General features: G+C 42.7%; 1 protein-coding gene, 1 long non-coding RNA gene and 1 other non-coding gene across 6 annotated transcripts in view; 2 read left to right on the forward strand and 1 right to left on the reverse strand.

Annotated features, from left to right (window-relative positions):
- Positions 1–16,964, reverse strand: part of ABCC2 (ATP binding cassette subfamily C member 2) — a 67,621-nt gene extending 50,657 nt beyond the window's left edge. For 2 of the 4 annotated variants that reach the window (XR_016222025.1, XM_008270326.5), the window contains exons 1-7: positions 16,857–16,964; positions 14,483–14,656; positions 4,571–4,696; positions 3,179–3,313; positions 2,800–2,907; positions 2,340–2,395; positions 963–1,191 (exon numbers count right to left, since the gene is read on the reverse strand). Coding sequence is in view for 2 of the 4 variants with exons in the window: in XM_008270326.5 (XP_008268548.2) it covers positions 963–1,191; positions 2,340–2,395; positions 2,800–2,907; positions 3,179–3,313; positions 4,571–4,696; positions 14,483–14,656; positions 16,857–16,889 (861 nt within the window). In the remaining 2 variants the exon portion in view is untranslated. Of the gene's footprint in view, positions 1–962; positions 1,192–2,339; positions 2,396–2,799; positions 2,908–3,160; positions 3,314–4,570; positions 4,697–14,482; positions 14,657–16,856 lie in introns of all 4 variants that reach the window. The other 2 variants (XR_016222024.1, XM_089314514.1) reach the window with 1 other exon arrangement.
- A 162-nt stretch (positions 16,965–17,126) lies between these two features.
- On the forward strand, positions 17,127–22,185 carry LOC127484231 (uncharacterized). The gene is made up of 2 exons (XR_007911084.3): positions 17,127–17,260; positions 21,855–22,185. It is a non-coding gene; the product is annotated as an uncharacterized LOC127484231 (long non-coding RNA).
- Positions 17,711–17,815, forward strand: LOC127484319 (U6 spliceosomal RNA). The gene has a single exon (XR_007911188.1). It is a non-coding gene; the product is annotated as a U6 spliceosomal RNA (small nuclear RNA).
- Positions 22,186–22,455: the final 270 nt, after the last annotated feature.

Consider the following 22,455-nt stretch of genomic DNA (forward strand, 5'->3'; position numbering starts at 1 on the left):
GTGTTAGTTTATGGTTTATTAGTTTAAAGTCGTTATTTTATTTATTCATTTGTTTGGAAAAGAGATAAAAACAGACACAGAGCTGTCACTGCTGTGTCCCAGGGTGCACACTGGCAGGAGTAGAGGCTGGACTTAAACCCTGGCATTCTCAAGTGACATCTTTACCACAACATCAAAACACCATTTCCTACTGTCTATTTCCCAACTCTCCAAAGATGGCCATTCTTTCAGGCTTGTTCCTCACACCTAGTGCCCAGAATGGCTTCTGACACACAGTTGTACTCAATATGTATTTCCAAGTGAATGAATTAATAAATTATCTGCTAATATTAACTCTAAGCAAGGTGCAAATTCCAGCAATGCTAAGGGATTGTTTTTAAAAAATTTATCATGAGGCCGGCGCCATGGCTCAATAGGCTAATCCTCCGCCATGCGGCGCCGGCACACCGGGTTCTAGTCCCAGTCGGGGCGCCGGATTCTGTCCCGGTTGCCCCTCTTCCAGGCCAGCTCTCTGCCATGGCCCGGGAGTGCAGTGGAGGATGGCCCAAGTACTTGGGCCCTGAACCCCTTGGGAGACCAGGATAAGCACCTGGCTCCTGCCATCGGATCAGTGCAGTGCGCTGGCCGCAGCGGCCATTGGAGGGTGAACCAACGGCAAAAGGAAGACCTTTCTCTCTGTCTCTCTCTCACTGTCCACTCTACCTGTCAAAAAAAAAAAAAAAAATTATCATGAAAAATTTCAAATCTACTCAAAAGAGAGAACTGCATTATATCTTAGCATGTATCCATTGCTAAGTTGTTACTGGTGCTGTGAGTACTACTACTAATACAAAATGCACCGAAAAGGGTCAAGTATTGTAAAAATGACAGAATCACCATGACACTGATGCTTTCTTGCCTGAGAAAGAAAGTACACACACACACACACACACACACAACATACACTCTCAGGGGAAAGTTACCAGAACAAGAACATCTTGGCTTTGACTTTGGTTCTTGTTCAAGCCCTGCAGCCTGGAGTTCTTCTGGGATTTCTTCTGCTGCCGTTTCTGAAATGCCTTCCTGGCTTTCTTCAGCTCTTTTGCCATGTGCACTTCAAACCTGCTCACTATTGTTTTGGCTTTAAACTCTTCATCAATGTCCCAGACATCTTCAAGTGTCAGAGGTCGCTTGTAACCTTTCAGAACGACACTGGAACGAGAGTGACACCCAGACTGAGACCCGACAGGCTGGGACAGAAGTCCGTCTCCTCACTGCCTCCGTCAAAACCTGCCTTCCAGTTTCGGGACAGTGGAGCGGAAGGATGGGACTTCTCCCTTGCTCTACTGTCCCCCTCTCATGGCCCTTTGAATTTGACAGAGGAGTAGAGAGCAGAAAAGAGAGTCCTTGTGGCCAATGGAATGTGTTAGAAGAAGACACACAAGAGGAAGAGGAGGGCACTACTGAATTAACAACCTCCTCTTCTCCTGCTCCTTCCTCCTTATTGACTGCCTCTCCGCACTCTGACATCTCAGTTGAGGGACCTCCACAGTGCCCTTAAGAAATGGAGCAGACCCCCTCCTTGCTATCTTTCTAGATCAGAGTTCCTCCACCTGGTGTTGAGAACATGAATGGGACATAAATTAACACTCCATGTGTAGTAGCTTCTGACTGAAATCTAGCCTTTCTTTCTAATTTGAATGTAAACAACCAACCACAGTTGTAAAAGGAGTTCCTGGTGCCTTTGTCACCAGAAGATATCAGCGTTCAGTTTCCATAACTCATCACTGCTTTAAAATTATGGTCATTATTAGGCCCACCAGTAAATCTTGTAATCTAATGCACTCATAAAGAAGCTCACTATTACCATTTCATAAATTTGTTTTTTAAATGTTTTGATATCTGCATATAAATATATTTGTTTCCTTTATAATCCTAGATCTTTATGTATTTAAAACATTCTCTGAGAAGGGACTCCAGGGCTTCATCAACTTGACAAAGGGGCCCAGGAAACTACAAAGGAGGGAGGCCCACTCCAACCACCAGCTGTTTTAACTCTTGCCTTCCCAGCAAGTGCCACACTGCCTGCCACAAAACCTGCCCTTTCCTGTCCTTTCGCCTCCTTCTTTTCTCCTGTTTAGGGTTAGGGTTGGGGTCAGCAGGCCACCAAGATCAAACCCCCCTCTGCCCTCTCCTCAGCTTTCCACTCTGCCCAATGAAGGAGCTGCATTAAACTGAACGAGGAGTTCTAAAGAGAAACAGAAGACACAGGAGGCATTTGTAAACACCCAGCTTCCCATCACTTTCAGAAGATTGAGGGGCTAGGAATACAGAAAACCCAGACTCTAGGCATTTCTTACCTGTCATACCAACTAAAAGAAATTTTACTCAGAAATGAAGCTGTGACTGATGGATTCTGAAAGACAGAAAAATTTAGAAAGTAAATCAATTAGAAAAAGGAGCTCTATGTCACTGTAAAATCAGGAGGTGATTGTTCTAGATATGATGCATTAAAAACTAGATATGATGCTGAAGTCAGTTGGTCAACAAATGTTTATTTGGAGACCCTACAGTCCCTAGGAGAATGATAATTAGATTTTCTGACATAGGTGTATGAATTAATTGCTAATGCTGACGATTGGTGGGTGAACATCAGTATTTCAATGCTCTAGTCACTATCTATTTTCTTATGTCATAAAATGGTTTGTACGCTCTTATTCTGGGCTCAGAAGACCTTCATGAAACCTTCACATCTCAAAGGTGCACTTGTTAGTACCATCCAGTAAAGTAAAATATGAGGTGGGCATGCTAAAGTCTCACTTTTGATGAATTATCTTTTTCTGAAAATGCTGAAAGGATCAGGATCAGGATCTGAAATCCATAGGAGATGAAGAACAGGCAGGAGTAGGCCAGATTAGAATTGCTATCCTGTGAGGAAAACAGAAAATGGAGAAAATGAGCCTTCCATCCAAATTAAGTTCAACCAGCCTACACAGATCAATGCTTATCATTAAAATCTTACAAAATCCCGCTAATAGGATTCTACCCCAGAGCTCAACTTACTTGATGTTACTTGTTCAATGTTACTTGGATCAATGTTACTTGATCAACGTTACATTGGATACAGTGTTACTTGATTAATCTGACTCAGAAGTTGCCCCACAGTGCCTCCTTACATTACCTTCTCTTTTCTCCTTACCCGCAGGAGTGTCCTGATCAGAGTCTGAAACTGGAAAGTGCCACAGAGTATTGAGAGAATCCAGAACAGGGACAGGAACCAAGAGTTCTTCTGTACACATGACTGCCTGCTGTGTTGGATCAGCAGAACCAGGAGCTAGAGAGAAATTCACGAGAATTTGGCACACAAATCCTTCTTGACACTATCCAACTTTCTCCTGTTGCCTCACTTCTGTTCATCCTACTTGTGTGGAAAATTAGCCAAGAAAGCAGAAAGTTGCTTTCTACATTTCAGCAGAGTTACTTTGAGAGCTAGAAAAACTCCTCAAGATTCAAAGAAATAGGTCGGCGCTGCGGCTCAATAGGCTAATCCTCCGCCTGCGGCGCCGGCACACCGGGTTCTAGTCCGGGTCAGGGTGCCGGGTTCTGTCCCAGTTGTTCCTCTTCCAGTCCAGCTCTCTGTTGTGGCCAGGGAGTGCAGTGGAGGATGGCCCAAGTGCTTGGACCCTGCACCTGCATGGGAGACCAGGAGAAGCACCTGGCTCCTGCCTTCAGATCAGCGCAGTGCGCCGGCCGCGGCAGCCATTGGAGGGTGAATCAACGGCAAAGGAAGACCTTTCTCTCTGTCTCTTTCTCTCTCACTGTCCACTCTGTCTGTCAAAAAAAAAAAAAAAAAAAAAAAAAAAAAAAAAACCACAAAAACAAGATTCAAAGAAATTAATTTCAGGTATTACAGTAGTTAGGCAAGAGAGACTGATTGTGATGAATAGGTGCAAGACATCTGTACCTTGTTTTTTTGTTTTGTTTTTAAGGATTTACTTATTTATTTGAGAGGCAGAGTTACAGAGAGAGAGGGGGAGAGACACAGAGAGAAAGAGGTCCTCCATTAACTGGTTCACTCCCCAAATAGCTGCAACAGCCAGGGCTAGGCCAGGCAGATGCCAGGAGTCAGGAACTTCCTCCAGGTCTCCTACATGGGTGCAGGGCCCAAACACTTGGATCATCTTCCATTGCTTTCCCAGGCACATTAGCAGAGAGCTGGATTGGAAGTGGAGCAGCTGGCACTTGAACTGGCACCCATAGGGGATGCTGGCACTGCAGGTGGAGGCTTAGCCACAGCGCCAACCCTGTACCTTGGTTGTTTAACACCACATTAAACAATTACTTAAAAACATTTGGGGAGTGAACCAGCCATGATGGAAGTCTTCTTTCTCTCTCTGCCTCTCCTCTCTCTCTGTAACTCTGACTTTCAAATAAATAAATAAATCTTTAAAAAAAAAAAAAAAAGGAGGCCATGGTGGGAGGGGAATAGCAGGTAAAATCGGACTTAATTTCAGTCCCAAAGAGTGCATTCCAGCTAGGTGTCTATGGACAGAGTGAAGACAAAGAGGGTGGAGGTGGTGTGGGCTCTTACCCATGTGACTAGGTAGAGGATTGGATTGGTGTATCTAACAGCGGGGATTGTGGCTTGTCCAGAGTTTTCTGTGAGTACGAGGATCAGCTCTATGACAGCTAGAATAAGAAGACACCCAACAAGCACCTGGGAAGGGAAAAAGACAAGTGTTTGGAGGATGACATTTTTTAAGGCTCTTAAAACGAAAGGTTCCCAGCAATAGGTGAGAAATATGGTATACAGTGATACAGATAACATACTCAATAAATATTTCTTGAATGAATGGATACACATAGTACAAGTCATGTAATAAAAAATTCAAAGGCTGCTGTGTTTCTGAGGCATGGAAAGTGATGGCTTTAGAATATGTCCACATTTTCGGTACTCCTCCCTTCAAAGATCAGAGCATTGCTCCCCTTCCCACGACTGTGGCTAGACTTGTGACCTGCTTCTGATGACTGGAAGATGGCTAAAGGGACAGTGTGTGATTTCCAAGCCTGGGTCATAAAACGCAATGTGCTTCTCTTTTCCTGTTCCCTCTCAGGTCACTCGCTGTGGGAAAAGTTACCAGCCCTGTCATGAGGACACATAAATAGTTCTAGGGAAAGGTATACATAGTAAGGAACTAAGACTTCCTGCCAACAGCCAGTGAGACCCTGATGTCTCCTGCCAACAGCCACGTGAGTGATTCATTTTGGAAGCAGATCCTCAAACATTCAGATGACTATACACTGGTCAGCACATACTGTCTGCAACCTCATGACAGACCCTGAACAGATCCCAGGTACATATCTCCTAAATTCCTGACTGCCCCAGAAACTATAAGATTAAAAAAGTTTATTTTTTTAAGCTGCTGAATTTTGGGTAATTGGTTACAAAGTAAGAGAAATTTCAATGTACTAGGTTTAGAAGGGAAATCTCCTACCCCAGCAGAGGTGATATTATTTCTGTTTTCTTAGGATTTATATTTTTATTTATTTGAAAAGTAGAGTGACAGAGAGGGAGAGAAAGGGCGGGGCTGGGGGAAGAGGAGATCTTCCATCTGCTGGTTCACTCCCAAAATGGTTGCAATGGTTGGGTTGGTCCTGGCCAAAGCCAGGAATCCAGAACTCCATCTGGGTCTCCTACTTGGGCCATCCTCTGTTGCCTTTCCAGGTGTATTAGCAGGGAGCTGGATCAAAAGTGGAGCAGCCAGGACTTGATCTTGCACTTTGATATGGGATGCTGGTGTTGCAAGCAGTAGCCTAACCCACTCCAGTGCCAGCTGAATTATTCCTTCTCTATAGCTATTGGTCCCAATCTTCATCTCATATAACCTTTGAAGTTAATGTTGCAAACAACTGTGACTATTTCACCCCAGGGTGACTTTGAGTCAGTCAATATTTATCCTATGAGCTCATAAGACATGGTACACATCCTCTGTTCTGAAGGCCCACTCCCAACTTATTTTTTTTATATATTTTATTTATTTTAGAGACAGAGTTACAGATAGAGAGAAGGAGAGACAGAAAGGTCTTCCATCTGCTGGTTCACTCCCCAAATGGCCACAACTGCTGGAGCTGAGCTGTTCTAAAGCCAGGAGCCAGGAGCTTCTTCCAGGTCTCCCACGTGGGTGCAGTGCTTGGGCCATCTTCTACTGCTTCCCCAACCATAGCAGAGAGCTGGATCAGAAGTGGAGCAGTCAGATCTTGAGCCAGCGCCCATATGGGATGCCAGTGCAGCAGGCAGAGGCTTAGCCCACTATGCCACAGCGGCAGCCCCCAAGTTAATTTTTTTTGGTAAAGATTTATTTATTTATTTGAAAGTCAGAGTTTTAGAGAAAGGGAAAGATACACAGAGAGAGAGAGAGACAGACAGAAAGAAAGAATCTTCCATCTGCTGGTTCATTCCCCAAATGGCATTAGTAGTCAGGGCTGAGCTAAGACAAAGCCAGGAGCCAGGAGCTTCTTCCACGTGGGTGCAGAGGCCCATGCACTTGGGCCATCCTCCGTTGCTTTTCCCAGGCCATTAGCAGGGAGCTGGTTCAGAAGTGGAGCAGCCAGGATGTGAACTGGCAACCACATGGGATGCTTTACCTGCTATGCCACAATGCTAGCACCACCCCCAACTTTTCAGGAGGGGAAACGACTGCCTCCACTAAACAATCTTAGCCCCAAAAATGATGACCTTTATCTAGCACCATCTCCCTTACCCTCATCCTATTCTACCCCTACTCATTTTCCTAAGTCTCATTCATCCAGAATGGCTCAGCAGAGATATTGAGCCCTTTACAATGAAAAACAGTCAAGGAGGAACATGAATAAACCTCTAATAGGACCAGTGCGGTTATTTAGCAGAGTCGAGTCTAAGACATGTTAATAATGAGAATGCGTTTTTCCTAAGTATGTAATACACTCACAAAAGAAGACAAGGTTTGGAGGGAAGGTGGTTAAGTTACGTTTGCCTTCGTTAAATTAGGAGGTAAAAACCATCAAGCGGAAGCTAATGCACTCACCCTTAAGGATGACGTGGTAGAGAAAATAACTAGCAGACCATTCCCCAGACCAAAGAAAAGGAAGTAACCTTACTACAAGCTTACATAGATCAAACTGACACAGTTGATTAGAAGTACATGCAGCAATTCATTTGAAAATGATCAATTTACTTTACAAAACGTCCACAAAGCAATTAAAAAAAAAAAATCTAACAGGGGGCTGGCGCTGTGGCATAGTGGGTTAAGCCTCTGCCTACAGCACTGGCATGCCAGTTGGGTGTTGGTTGAGCCTAGGCTGCTCCATTTCTGATCCTTTCCCTGCTAATGGCCTGAGAAAAGCAACAGAGGACTGCCCAAGTGCTTGGGCAATTTATACTATCTATAAACACTTGAGTCTTCATACCCTTAACTCAGTCATTTCATTTCTAGGAATTTACCCTACACACTATTTATTACAGCATTGCTTATTATGACAGAAAAAAATAGACACCACCGAAACTCCTAACATGTAGGGCACATATCATGGTGCATCTAAATAATAGTATTAGGTAGGAAGTCAGAAATGAGCTTATGTGTGGTGACAAAGGCCTAAGGAATTGACATCTACAGTGGTCCAGCATCCACATCTCAAAGTTATCCCGATAACCTTCCAGGTGTAGCCCAGTATCTGCACTTCAAACGTCCTGCCCTGATCCTGATGACCTTCCAGGGGGTCCTGCCCCTTCTACCCAATAACCATCCTTCCTCTAAGGCCAGGCTTCCCCTGTCTGATAACTTCAGGGGGAAAAACTCAGAAAGGAATTTTTCATATTTACATCCAACAAGTCCTTTGTTCCAGGAGGAGAAGAAGAAGAGGGGGAGGGAAGGCAAGATCCATTCCCTTAAAAACCCCAGCCTAAATGTGCACTATGTACTCTCTCTCAGGTCCTGTCTACAGAGGTGCCCATCTGTTCTTACGGATGTCCCTACCCTAATAAAACTTGCTATGTTGCTTTCCCCTGCTCTCTGTCTCACGCCTGAATTCTTTCTTGGCAAAGACAAGGACGCTTTGCTTCTCTGGTAACAATAGCATTTCAAGTAGTCACTAAAAGAAAAGCAGACTGTTATGATCGCCAATATAAAGAAGAGCATCCATGGGACACTCATATTTGTGTGAACAAATAAACACATGTATGCAGGTGTTTGCAAAAGTATGAGTTATCTGTGAGAAGAAACTGCTACTAATGATTGCCAACTAAGACAGGAATGAGTAACTAGAGTATTGTGTTCCCTTTTGTACCTCTTGAATTTTGTAACCCTCTATCTATTCAAAAGATAAAAACTTAAATACACTAACACCCTTGTTAGAAGAAATGAGCAAGTTATATGAACTAGCAATTCACAAATGAAGAAATATACTTAACAACTCAAAACTATCAATTGCTTTAGTACTCCTAGAAAAGAAAAATAAAATAATGAAATGACAGTGCTGCACATAAAAATTAATGAAAATGAAAATATAATACACAGTTCAGTTAGGTAGGAAGTCAGAAATTTAGCCTATGTGTGTATCAGACAGGCCTGAAGACCAGCACCTACTGCGGAAGCTCCAGGAGCCCAGCATCTTGCACTTCAAAGTCCTGCCCAGACCTTGATAACCTCCCAGATGGTCCCAGCCCTTCCCCCAAGGAAAGCAGTAGAATTCTCTCTCCTCAGGACCAAATTACCTGACCTGATAACATGGGGCAATAAAAACTTCACAGATGCCCTAAGGGAAGTCCCCCTACTCTGCCCCAGTGCCAGCAAATCTGGAGAGGAATTTGCTAATTTTCACCCAATAAACCCTTCTGCCAGGACTCCCCATCCTTGGTCCTAGAGGAGAGGAGAAGGAGGGTAAATAGACTCCCTTAAAAACCTAGGGAGGGCCGGCGCTTTCGGCTCACTAGGCTAATCCTCTGCTGTGGCACCGGCACACAGGGTTCTAGTCCTGGTTGGAGCGCTGGATTCTGTCCCGGTTGCTCCTCTTCCAGTCCAGCTCTCTGCTGTGGCCCGGGAAGGCAGAAAGGACGGCCCAAGTGCTTGGGCCCTGCAGCCGTATGGGAGACCAGGAGGAAGCACCTGGCTCCTGGCTTCGGATTGGCGCAGCGCGATGGCCATAGCGGCCATCTGGGGGGTGAACCAGTGGAAGGAAGACCTTTCTCTCTGTCTCTCTCTCACTGTCTACCTCTGCCTGTCCAAAAAAAAAAAAAAAAAAAAAAAAACAAACAAACAAAAAAAACCACCTAGGGAGTCCAAGGGCCGGCACTGTGGCTTACTTACTTGGCTAAACCTCCGCCTGCGGTGCCAGCATCCCATATGGTGCCGGGTTCTATTCCTGGTTGCTCCTCTTCCAGCCCAGCTCTGTGCTGTGGCCCAGGAAGGCAGTGGAGGATGGCCCAAGTGCTTGGGCACCTGCACCCCTGTCGGAGACCAGGATTCAGATCGGCACAGCGCTGGCCGTTTGAAGGGTGAACCAACGGAAGGAAGACCTTTCTCTCTGTCTCTCTTTCTCACTGTCTAACTCTATCTCTCAAATTAAAAAACAAACAAACAAAAAACCTAGGGAGTCCAAACAGACTGCACGCTCAGCTCTCTGCTGAGCTGCCCACCTGGCTTGCCCAGGAGTATGCTCTCAATTTAGCCATGTAACCTTGCTTTCCCCCAGTCTGAGAGACTGGGAGCGCTCTCTCTGTCCCTTCCATTCTGATGGATGCCCTATCCCCAGTAAAGCCTTATCACTGCACTCTCTGTCTCACGCCTGAATTCTTTCTTGCGTGAAGACAAGAACCATGGCCTTTCCTCCAGTGACAGTTCTAGCCATGGGTGAGACTCCAAGTTGGCAAAAATTCCCCTAAATTATAATGTTTTCTGTTATGTCTTAAAGACTTGAAGAACTGCTCATGTAATTTAATATAGTAATTCTACTTCTAGAAATACATTTCAAAGAAATAATCTAAATTAATGTTAATGGGAATCTCACTTTTAATAATGAAGAATTTTAAAAACCTAAAATAATCCATAACGGTGGAGGAGTTTGTTGGGAAGAGTTAATATTGCAAGCGTTGTTAAAATAAGTTATGGTATATTCAGTGATGAACTACTACAGAGTCATCAAATCATGCTTCACAATAATCCTAACACTGAAAATGGTTTTATATCATCTTAAATGAAAAAAATAGATTATAAAATCATATATACAATGTAATTGTTTTTTGTTTTCAAAATACACATACTCAAAGAAAACGGTGAGTGTTTCAAGTTCAAAGTGCCAAATTTTATACTATTTATCTCCCAGCCTTCCCTGTTCCATTGAAATGACACATTATTTGCAGATAAGAAGGTAATAATCAAAGTAATTAAAATGGAGACCTCTGGAGGATTGAATTGGGAGGTAGGTCATGAGCAAGATTTTTACTCTTGATTTAAATGTTTCTATTAAGTTTGATTTTTTTAAAGAGAGAAGAAAACATAACAAAATATTAATAGAAGTGTATCAGAGTGATGTAATTATTGATGGATTTAATTTTCTTCCTATAGTTCCCTAAAGCCTCCAAATTTTCTACAATAACCACACATTGTTCTTTATAACCAGAAATCCAACACTACCATTAGGGTCAGAAAAATACTGTGCTTGTTTAATGATTACCAAGTCAACATTCTTTGTCCTTGATTTCTGACTTATTGGAGGAGCTTCAATCGGACAAGGGGTTTACTAAACTCAAACTAAAGAGATCCAATATCACTGGTATTAAAAGAGAAAGGACTATAGTTTGGCTATATTGCCTACTTCTCCATTTCTGCAAGGACCCTTTTCTCAGCACATTAGGAGTGATAAGACACCCTGGTATGAATCTTCTACTCAATAGAGGGTGCCTAATTTCCATTGTTTTCTAGCAGATGAGTGTCTAACTGCAGCTTCAATATTTTCAAGGGCTATATCCTCCAATAGTCCATTCTATTATCAGGCAGATATAGGTAGTATAAAAAATTTCTGGATATTTAATCAAAATCTGCTTCCCTCAAACAACCTCCACTCACTTATCTTGGCCCTGCTCTCTCAAACTTTTCACAAGTTCAACATCTTCTGCAAATGTGTTATCTTCTGCAAATAATTAAAGATTGTTCCCCTATCTCACTGGCTCAATATCAAGTTCAGTTTTGCTGCATATCATGGTTGGCCTTCCACAGCTTCCAGTACCAAATTCCTCTTTTGTTCACTTGGGACTCATTCATTCATTGAAAATATAGAAGAAACTAATTAATTAAGAGGCAGAGAGAAATCCACTGGTTCATTTCCCAAATGCCTACAAAGGCTGGGGCTGAAGTTGGGGAGCCAGCAGTCCAGGTCTCCCATGTGGGTGGCAGGAACCCAACCACTTGAACTAGCATTACTGCTTTCTCCCAGGGTCAAGACTGGTGGGAAGTTGGAGTCAGGAGCTATAGGCAGATACTAAACCCAGATACTCCAATGTGGGATACTGGTATCTTAACTACTAAGCTAAATGTCCCCTCTCATTCACTTTTACATTCAATTCATTCAATAACCTACCATGGTTTGGGTCCTTCACTAAGGATCCATCTTGAAACAAACCAACCTAGGGCTTTACTAGTTTGATCAGGCAAGTTGACTAAGTCCAGAAGAGATCAACACTGCACTAATGACTGAACAACAACAGGAGAACCAGAGAGGAAATTCAGCCCAAAAGCAGGTAGAAGGGGATGGTGAGAAATACTTTGAGGATTGAGCTGAAAAGAAGATTCTCATAAAAGAGGCGAAGTTTTACTTTATGAGGAACTGTTTCATAGTAGAAACCAATTATTTTGAAAAAAAATTTTTTTTTTTACAGGCAGAGTGGACAGTGAGAGAGAGAGAGAGACAGAGAGAAAGGTCCTCCTTTTTCTGTTGGTTCACCCCCCAATGGCTGCTGCGGCTGGTGCGCTGTGGCTGGTGTACTGCGCTGATCCGAAACCAGAAGCCAGGTGCTTCCTCCTGGTCTCCCATGCGGGTGCAGGGCCCAAGCACTTGGGCCATCCTCCATCGCCACAGCAGAGAGCTGGCCTGGAAGAGGAGCAACCGGGACAGAATCCGGCACCCTGACTGGGACTAGAACCCGGTGTGCCGGCGCTGCAGGCGGAGGATTAGCCTATTGAACCACGGTGCCGGCCTATTCTGAAATTTTTAAGGAGATACTAATCCATGTCACCTTAGAGTAGAAGACAAGAGTAAAATATAAGTTTGACATGGAACTCCTGAGACTGTAAGTTAGCGTGAGTAGATGATTAGCTACATGGTGGGGGGGGGGGGTAGTTAATACACTGCTTTTCTTTTTCTATATAGAGATTTGTATTTATAAAAATTAAATAGGGGCTGGTGCTGTGGCATAGCAGGTAAAGCCCCCCCTGCAGTGCTGGCAGCCTATATGGGCGCCGGTTCAAGTCCCGGCTGCTCCACTCCCAATCCAGTTCTCTGAAATGGCCTGGGAAATCAGTGGAAGATGGCGAAGGTCCTTGGGCTCCTGCATCTGCATGGGGGACCCGGAAGAAGCTCCTGGCTTCTGGCTTTGGATTGGCCCAGCTCTGGCTGTTGCAACCATTTGGGAAGTGAACCAGAGAGAGAGGAAGACCTCTCTCTCTCTCTCTCTGCCTCTGCCTCTGCCTCTCTGTAATTCTGCCTCTCTGTAATGCCTTTAAAATAAATAAATAAATCTTAAAAAATTAAACAGAATATAGCATATCCATACAATGGAATAATATTCAGCCATATAAAAGAATGAAATACGGATACATGGATGAACCTTGGAAACAATATGCTAAGAAAGCAACCATAAATGTCTACAATAGAGAAACCATAGGGAGAGAAAGTATATGAGCCTTAGTTATTATTTAGGACTAAGGAGGATAGAGAGATGGGAGTTAAATGGTTTCTTTTCAAGGGAATGAGAACGTTCTAAATTGATTCTAGTGATGGTTGCACATATCTGATTATATGTATTTAAGTAGGAGAATTATATGGTATGTGAATTACATCTCAATAAATGATCTTTTAAAAATTAACTAATAACTTTTATGAAAATGGAATACTGATTTGTTCATTCTTCTTCTTGTAAGCTCCAGAAAAAAATGACAGGAGCCTCCAAATTCTGACCGCCCCTAACCCCAGGCTCTGACTCATTCCAACACTGAGACATGCTGTTCCACGTCCAGAAGGTCGAGTCTGACGTACTCTTGACTCAATCCCCACTCCTAGGTACATTTAGCACCAGCCTGAGGGCTTGACCTGAACTATGTCCTGTGCTAGGCACTCAAGTTAACAAGGAAGACAGCGACCCTAGTTCAGGCTCTCAGAGACTGCTCTTGTCCTATCCAAAGTCTGACAAAACCCACTACCAAACCCCACCCCAGATGCTAGTGTGAATCCCACTTCCTTTGGCCAAGCTCTTTCCTCCCCTTTAGGTTGCAGTTACCTGACAATCACTGTTACATAGGCTCACACAACATGGAGTTTAATTTGCCTCTCTGAAAACTTTTTTAAAGATTAAAGCATACAGAAATAAAACTAGTGAAAGGAAGCTGTTTGGTGATTTTATGAGCTAACCGTACAACCTAGACTGAAGATGGTGGCTTCCCACAAGCTACCTCTTTGAGTTAGCACAGCTGGCTGTGGCTCTTCCTCGTAGCTTCTGTGCTTTCCATTGCTTCCCTACTCAGCCTGTCACTGTGCACACTCACACCCTCCCCCTCGCCACTGTGAGTGATCATCCTGACTCATAGAATACTCTGGGAAAAACAGAAACTATTGCAGATCCAAGTTTTGGGAGATGAGTGATGGTTGAGTTGCCTGCATGGTATAAACGATTTGTTACATGGCTTATTTTCACTTCATGGTAAGTGCCAACTGAATGATAGTCTCCTGATTTGTATGAACAGCTTAAAAACAGGTGATACAAGGTTCTCTTCTCAAATACAAAGGTACTTCAAAAAGTTCATAAAAACTGTGATTAAAAGATAAGCTTATTTTGGTGCAAAATTTTTTGAAATCCATCCATAGATTTTTCATAATGTGCAATTCCACAAACTTTTTGAAGATCCCTTGTATAAATGCTTTCCAATTTTTTGCAACAAAGTAAACTTACCTTTTAATTTCATTTTCACAAACTTTTCAGTACTCTCCTACTGAAAAGATAAAAATAATCTGACTTATCCATTACTTCTAGTTGTGTTTAGGGAGCCCATTTTTAGTGGGCTTTTTAAAATGCAAAGTCACTTTAAGAAATATGGCAAGGGGCCAGTGAGGCATAGGGCAGGTGAAGGGCCAGACACCAGAGCATGGCTCTACCTGAGACAGCAGCTGCTGACAAAGGGAAGGCGAATTCTAACCACCAAGAAAATGTCTCTATTGGGCATCAAGGAATTAGAGTTTGAACTTAGTGGGGTTACCTTACCTGCTTAGCAAGGTAGAATTTGGTTATAGGTGATCTCTTGGTCCTGGATCTGTACACATGGAAAAGCTGCCAAGGAGCTAGGAGCCAAAGGAAGATCAACGGAATCCACACCAGAACAGTTTGTTCAAAACAGAGTGGCAGGTCTGCCTCTGGGCTGTCCAGGAGTGAGGAATTCTGAGGGACCACAGGAAGGATTGGTGGATACATGCATTTTTGACAACAGCTGCACAACCCCAAGCACAGCCCACCAGCTTACAAATGATTTTAACTCAATTCCCTACCCTTATCCAGCCTTACTCTTTATCTGTATTTTTTCGTTATACAAATATGTTATATTTTTCATTGATACAAATTCACTATTTCATGACATTTAGTAACCTTCCAGCCAACCTAACCTCTAAAATCCCAACTTCCTGTGATTCTAAGTGAACTTTTATTCCAGCCATTCTAAGTAAACCTCATCACTACAATTGCCAAGTTGTAGGAATAAGAACTATTCATTAATCTGAAGGGAGAATAGTTCTTCGGGATATAAAGACTTGTTCTTATCTAGTTGCTAGGACTGATTGAACTCACTGGCAGACACTCAAAGATGCACGCAAGAAAGGCAGAACGCTGAGTCATAACGTGGGCCAGAGGGCTATGTCAGAACCTCAACATCTGGGGCTGGGCCAGGCCAAAGCCAGGAGCCCGGAACTGAATCCGGATCTCCCACATGGTTGACAGAGATCCAAGTAGTTGAGTTGGGATCGGGGCTGGAGGTGGGACTCAAACCCAGGCACTCCAATATGGGAGTGAGCATGCCAAGTGGAGTCTTAACAACTCACCAAACACTTGCCCCTCTCAGCAAGTTTTACACCAGCCTTTTCACTCTACAATAAATGGAAATGTTCTGTATGGTGAAAGAGAGCCATTACATTTGAGTCTTGGAAGGGTAGATAAGGATGAGAAGTTGAGACCAGGGATACAAATTTGAGCATTATGAGCACTGAGGTAATTTTTGAGCCATTAGAGTTGGCAATAACTATTTTTAAATTGTTTTATATGGCTTCTTATAAGAGATTCTTTAGAGGAAGTTTTGAGGTGACCTTTGAATTTGTAAGAGGAGCCTCAGAAAATTCTCAAGAGTATCCCTTCTTCCTGTTGGATACATGTCCTGGTTCTGAAGGCCATGGGGCCCTGGGTCGATCCAACATAGGAAATGCTGCCTACGTGCTCTGCTATCTCATTCCTCCTCCTCTCCCGTCTACAGTTATCATACTTTAGAATTCAGAAGAATCACCTGAGATACTGAAACTCTGTTAATCACCCCATGTGATTCTGATGCTGATACCAGCATCAGATGACACTTCAAAGTCACTAAATCCTTCTCATTCTCTGTTTCACAAAATCAATTACTACTGTTGATTGTTCTGTTTTGAAATTCTCTGTTCTCGATGACTGCATGATCTTGTACTTTTCTTGTTCATCCAAATACCTAAGCTCTTCTTCAGGGATACTTCCTGTTTTCCTTTCTTATTTAATAGTTTAAGAAGAATTTTTTTTTTAATTATTGTTTGAAAGGCAGAGAGACAGACAGACAGATTTTCCATCTCCTGGTCCACTCTCCTAATGTCTGCAACAGCTGGGGGTTGGCCAGGTTGAAGTCAGGAGCCCAAAACTCAATCCGGGTCTCCTAAGTGGGTAGCAGGGACTTGAGCCATCACCTGCTGCCTCCAAGTGTGTACATTAGCAGGAAGCTGCAATCAGTAGTAGAGAAGGGACTTGAACCTAGGCACTCTGATTTGGGATATGGGTGTCCCAAGCGCGTTTTACTGCTATGTTAAATTTCTACCTCTCTTCCTGTCCTTTTCTTCTAAAAACAGTATTGTCCAATGCTAATGGCCTAAAAATTATCTCAGTGCTCACAATATCCACCTTTGCATTTTTGATTTCAATTTCTAGTCCATATCATTAGATGCCAGTTTCTGTAGAAAATATAATTTCAAATTCAACATACCTTAATAAGACTCGGTTATGGACATTCTCCTAATCCTCCTACCCCATAAACTACAGAACAATTTCCTTTCCTAAGACATATGAAATTGAGAATGTTTTCCTCTGTTTCTCATTAGAGAAGGCAATTTTGCAACTATTTAGCCCAAGAAAGGAGACAGGCATAACATAAACTTATGATACAGAATAAATTATATTACCTTTCCCATACAATATATCTTCTGGAAATATTATTAATTATCCTTTCTAAAAACACCTGAGCTTTAAACCAACTGCGTAGCTAACATTTTTGGTTCTTGCTGGTGGCCACTCCAACCTAATCTACCACTTGTTCTGTGTCTGAGAAGAGTCAATAGTGAAAAGAAATATAATTTCTCACCCAAAAAGTAGAGTTGCAGAACTTATCCAGCATGATTCCTGGAGCACTTCTGGAATGAAGGTTTCTCTTTGACTATGTTGCTGCTTCTTTACTCCTTTCTTTAGGCACGGTGGAAGGTGAGTGGCAATGGATACTTATCTCCATTCTGATGTTCTGATGTTCCAATTAAAGGCAGCTTTCCTGAACTTTCATCTCAACAACTTAATCTTTAACTTTGCCTGGAGCATGTTTACATTATCCCAGTGGATAGACACGTGACTGAGGAGCAACAGGGACGGGCAGATTAACCCAAAGCACCAGGAGCCACAGTAGGCATGTCAGCAGATGACAAATCAGGAGCGCAGTAATGTCGCACTCCCCTGGGACACAGGACAGCATGACAGAGGACGCGGGCATCCCTAAAGGTACAGTTTCACTCTGTTTAAAGGTCTCAGAGTTCATGGAATATTCTACTCTGGATTAAAATTTTTAAAAATTATTATTTACTAGAGAGAGAGACAGACGGACAGACAGAAAGCTCCCAATCACTGGCTCACTCCACAAATACTCACAATGACCAGGGTTGGACCAGGATGGAAGCCAGTAGTGGAGAAGGCAATCCAGGTCACCCACATGGATGGCAGGAACCCAACTACTTGAGCCATCACTGCCATCAGTCGGGATTTGCTTTGGCGGGAAGCTGTGCTCGGGAGCCAGAGTCAAGAATCCAATCAAAATACTCTGATGAGGGACATGGGTGTCATAAATTCTAGACAAAAAAAACAACCCTCCCCCTCCTCTGGATTTTTAATTAAGAACACAGAACCTAAACACAGTTTAAAATAGTGTAAAATTTGTTTGAAAAAGTTGGGTTAATGCTCGCTTCGGCAGCACATATACTAAAATTGGAACGACAGAGAAGATTAGCATGGCCTCTGCACAAGGATGACATGCAAATTCGTGAAGCGTTCCATATTTAAAAAAAAAAGAAAAAAAAAGAAAAAGTTGGGTTATAAAATAGCATATCCAGTGTGAACCTATACTGGGGTGCTTTAAAAACTTGTGGAAAAATGGAATTAAAAAGTTTATTGGTGCAAAAAAAATTTTAATCACTGCAGTTTTATAATGCACATTTTTTGGGCCAGCGCTGTGGCATAGTGGGTAAAGCTGCCACCTGCAGTACTGGCATCCCATATGGGTGCCGGTTCCAGTCCTGGCTGCTCCACTTCCGATCCGGCTCTCTGCTATGGCCTGGGAAGGCAGTGGAAGACAGCTCAAGTCACTAGGCTCCTGCACCTGTGTGGGAGACCTGGAAGAATCTCCTGGCTCCTGGCTTTGGATCAGCCCAGCTCCAGCCGTTGCGGCCCTTTGGAGAGTAAACCAGTAGATGGAATACCTTTCTCTCTCTCTGTGTGGCCCTCTGTGGCATGGCGATACACATACATACAGATATATAAAATATGTATGTATGATTTATGCAACAAAAATGTTAACCTTAGCTAGTGGCGTTCTGGGTGATTTTTCTTTTTTACTTATTTGTGTCTTCTCATAATTATCAGGCATTATTTGTGTCAATGATATTTTAAAACCATTATTTATTGGCCGGCGCCACGGCTCACTAGGCTAATCCTCCACCTAGCGGCGCCGGCACACCGGGTTCTAGTCCCAGTCGGGGTGCCGGATTCTGTCCCGGTTGCCCCTCTTCCAGGCCAGCTCTCTGCTGTGGCCAGGGAGTGCAGTGGAGGATGGCCCAGGTGCTTGGGCCCTGCACCCCATGGGAGACCAGGAGAAGCACCTGGCTCCCGCCATCGAATCAGCGCGGTGTGCCGGCCGCAGCGCACTGACGGTGGCGGCCTGGAGGGTGAACCAACGGCAAAAAAGGAAGACCTTTCTCTCTGTCTCTCTCTCACTGTCCACTCTGCCTGTCAAAAAAAAAACAAAAACAAAAACATTATTTATTGTGTTAAACAGGCATAAAATTTATCATCAATCATTTCTAAGTATACAATTCATTAGTGTTAAGTGTATTCATATCATTGTGTAACCGATCTCCTGTACTTATTCATCTTGCAAAATTGAAACTCTATGCCCATTAAACAACAGCTTCCCATTATCCTCTCCCTCCAGTAACACAAATGTTATTTTAAGACATTATATTAAATTAAAACAGCCAGATATGCCTGCCAGCATATTAAAGTGTGAACACAATCAATTGGAAGATTGTATGGAACCATTTTGGTCATTGACACAAATGTAAACATGGCTCTGAAGTTGTACAGTGAAATAATTTCATAAAGTCTTATTTAAATGATCTGAAATATATTCATTTTAAAAATATTATCATCAATATGACCCCCACCCCCAAAAATATTCCCACAAGGAACTCAAGGGCATCAGAGACTCCTGAACTTATTTAAGCATGGCACTATTTTCATAGCTCCCTTAATGTCTGTTTGGGAGACACTAAATTAGAGACCAGATAGACAATGTGTAACTAAATATTAGTAAGTGATCTGGAAGGACAGAGTTTGAATAATTTGAGAAATGATCATATTAATAATTATAGATCTAGTCATAATAATTTTGGATATGGTCATAATATCAGTATGGTGGCTTTAAGATAGGGCTGCCAAAAAGTTTATTTGCATGAGAGGTAGTTTGCCAAATATGAGTGAAGTCATTTCCAGGCATCCTAAAGGAATAGAGGAATAGCAATCTCGCCGACCTCAACAAATGACATTTAGAAAAAAAGATTATCCCTGGGCCGGCGCCGCAGCTCACTAGGCTAATCCTCCTCCTTGCAGCACCGGCACACCGGGTTCTAGTCCCGGTCGGGGCGCCAGATTCTGTCCCGGTTGCCCCTCTTCCAGGCCAGTTCTCTGCTAGGGCCCGGGAGTGCAGTGGAGAATGGCCCAAGTGCTTGGGCCCTGCACCCCATGGGAGACCAGGAGAAGCACCTGGTTCCTGCCTTCGGATCAGCGCGGTGTGCCGGCCGCAGCGCGCCAGCCGTGGCGGCCATTGGAGGGTGAGCCAACAGCAAAAGGAAGACCTTTCTCTCTGTCTCTCTCTCTCTCTCACTATCCACTCTGCCTGTCAAATAAATAAATAAATAATAAATAAAAAAGAAAAAAAGATTATCCCAGAATACATTAATATTCAGTGCCATTTTAGAAGAATGGAAAGGAGTATCTATAGAATCAGGACTTGTTAATTCTCCATTGTCATCCCTTCTATGTTTTTTTAAGATTTATTTATTTATTTGAAAGTCAGAGTTATGGAAAGAGAGAGAAGAACAACAGAAGTATTCCATTTGCTGGTTCATTCCTCAAATGGCTGCAATGGACAGGGTGGGCCAGGCTTAAGCCAGGAGCTAGGAGCTTCTTCCAGGTCTCCCACATGAGTGCAGGGGCCCAAGGACTTGGGCCATCTTCCACTGCTTTCCCAGATGCATTACCAAGGAGCTGGATCAGAAGTGGAGCAGCCAGGACACAAATCCGCCCCATATGAGATGGCAGTACTGCAGACGGCAGTGGCCCCCATCCCTTCTACTGAGAAGGGAAGAACACTAAACCCAATACAGGAAATTCAACTTTGGATTTCAGATAGGTGATTACATCTGTAAATTTATTACTTCTTTGTCTGTGGTATATTCAGACTGTATCTATACAGATTGATTAACAAGATAGTAAACTTCAAAATGAGAGAAAATATTTGCAAATTATTTGTCTGACAAAGGATTAATATCCAAAATATAAAAGGAATTTACATAACTCAAAATAAAAAAAAAAAGAAACCTTTTACTTAAGGAATACAAACTTCATGCATTTTATAAGTACAGCTTTAGGAATATAGTGATTCTTCCCACCATACCCATCCACCCACCCACACTCCCACCCCTCCTCCTCCTCTCTCACCGATTCCCAGTCCCGTTCTCCACTAAGATCCATTTTCAATTAACTTTATACACAGAAGACCAACTCTATACTAAGTAAAGAGTTCAACAATTTGCATGGGAAAAAGAATAAAAAACAAAAAACAAAAAAATCCCTGTTCCTCAATAGTCAAGACAAGGGCTGTTCAAAGTCATGGCATCACAAAGTTAATTTCACTTTTTTTTTAAGCTTAATTAATTTCAGAGAAGCACCCAAGAATGATACATCTTTTGTGAGCACTTAGACATAACTATAACTTGTGAGACATAAGAATATCCTCCACTTAATACATTTAAAGAAAGTAAGTCCTTGAGAAAAAGTTTTATCATTAATTAAGGAAACACCTAAGAAAACAAGCAATAGAGTTGGATACTTAGGCATAACTAAAACTTATGAGACATAAGAATATCCTCCACTTAATAAACTAAAATGAAATAAATCTTTGAGAACAAGTTTTACTGTTAACTCTCATAATAAAACTCTTTGAGGACAGAGGTCCTGCATGGGAAATTAGTGCACAATGACTCCTGTTGTTAATTTAACAATTAACACTCTTATGTATGATATCAGTGACCACTCTTGACATGAGTTGCCTAGGCTATGGAAGCCTTTGAATCCACAAATGTCATCAGTATCTAGACAAGGCCATAAGCAAAGTGAAAGTTTTCTCCTCCCTTCAGAGAAAAATACCTCCTTCTTTGATGACTACTTCTTTCCATTGGGGTCTCACCCACTGAGGTCTTCATGTAGGACGTTTTTTGCCTGTGTCTTGGCCTTCCATGCCTGAAATACTCTCACAGGCTTTTCAGCCAGACCAGAATACCTTAAGGGCTGATTCTGAGGTCAGAGTGCTACTTAAAGCAATTGTCATTCTATGAAACTGCTGTGCTTCCCATGTTGGAGCATTCACTCCTTAAAAATAAGCCAATTTAAATATGAGCAAAGGACTTAGACATTTCTTCCAAGAAGATGTACAAATGGCCAATAGATATATGAAAAAAAAATGCTCAACATCATGCCATCAGAAAAGTGGAAATGAAAATAATAATGAGATATCACCTCATGTCTATTCAAATTGCTGTTTTAGGGGCTGGCACTGTGGAGTAGTGGGAAGAGCCTCTGCCTGCAGTGCTGGCATCCCATGTGGATGCTGGTTCGAGTCCCGGCTGTTCCACATTCAATCCAGCTCTCTGCTATCGCCTGGGAAAGCAGTGGAGGATGGCCCAAGTCCTTGAGCTCCTGCACCCTCACAGGAGACTCGGAAGAAGCTCCTGGCTTCGGATCGGCATAACTCTAGCCGTTACAGCCATCTGGGGAGTGAACCAGCAGATGGAAGACCTCTCTTTCTCTCTACCTCTGCCTCTGCCTCTACCTCTCTGTAACTCTGCCTTTCAAATAAATAAATCTTAAAAAAAAAATTGCTGTTTTAAAAAAGGAAAGATAACAAGGGTTGGCAAGGATGTGGAGAAAAGGGAATCCTGGTACACTGCTGATAGCAATATAAATTGGTGCAGCCATTATAGAACACAATATGGAAGTACCTCAAAAAAATTAAAAATAGAACCATCATATGACCCAGCAATCCCACATCTGAAATCATAACCTCAAAGAGATAGCTGTACTACATTCATTGCAGCACTTCTTTTTTTTACAACAGTCAAGATTTGGAAATAACTCAAATGTCCATT

This window comes from Oryctolagus cuniculus, chromosome 15 (assembly GCF_051225735.1).
Source record: "Oryctolagus cuniculus isolate XC-2025 breed Fujian yellow rabbit chromosome 15, ASM5122573v1, whole genome shotgun sequence".
Classification (NCBI taxonomy): domain Eukaryota; kingdom Metazoa; phylum Chordata; class Mammalia; order Lagomorpha; family Leporidae; genus Oryctolagus; species Oryctolagus cuniculus.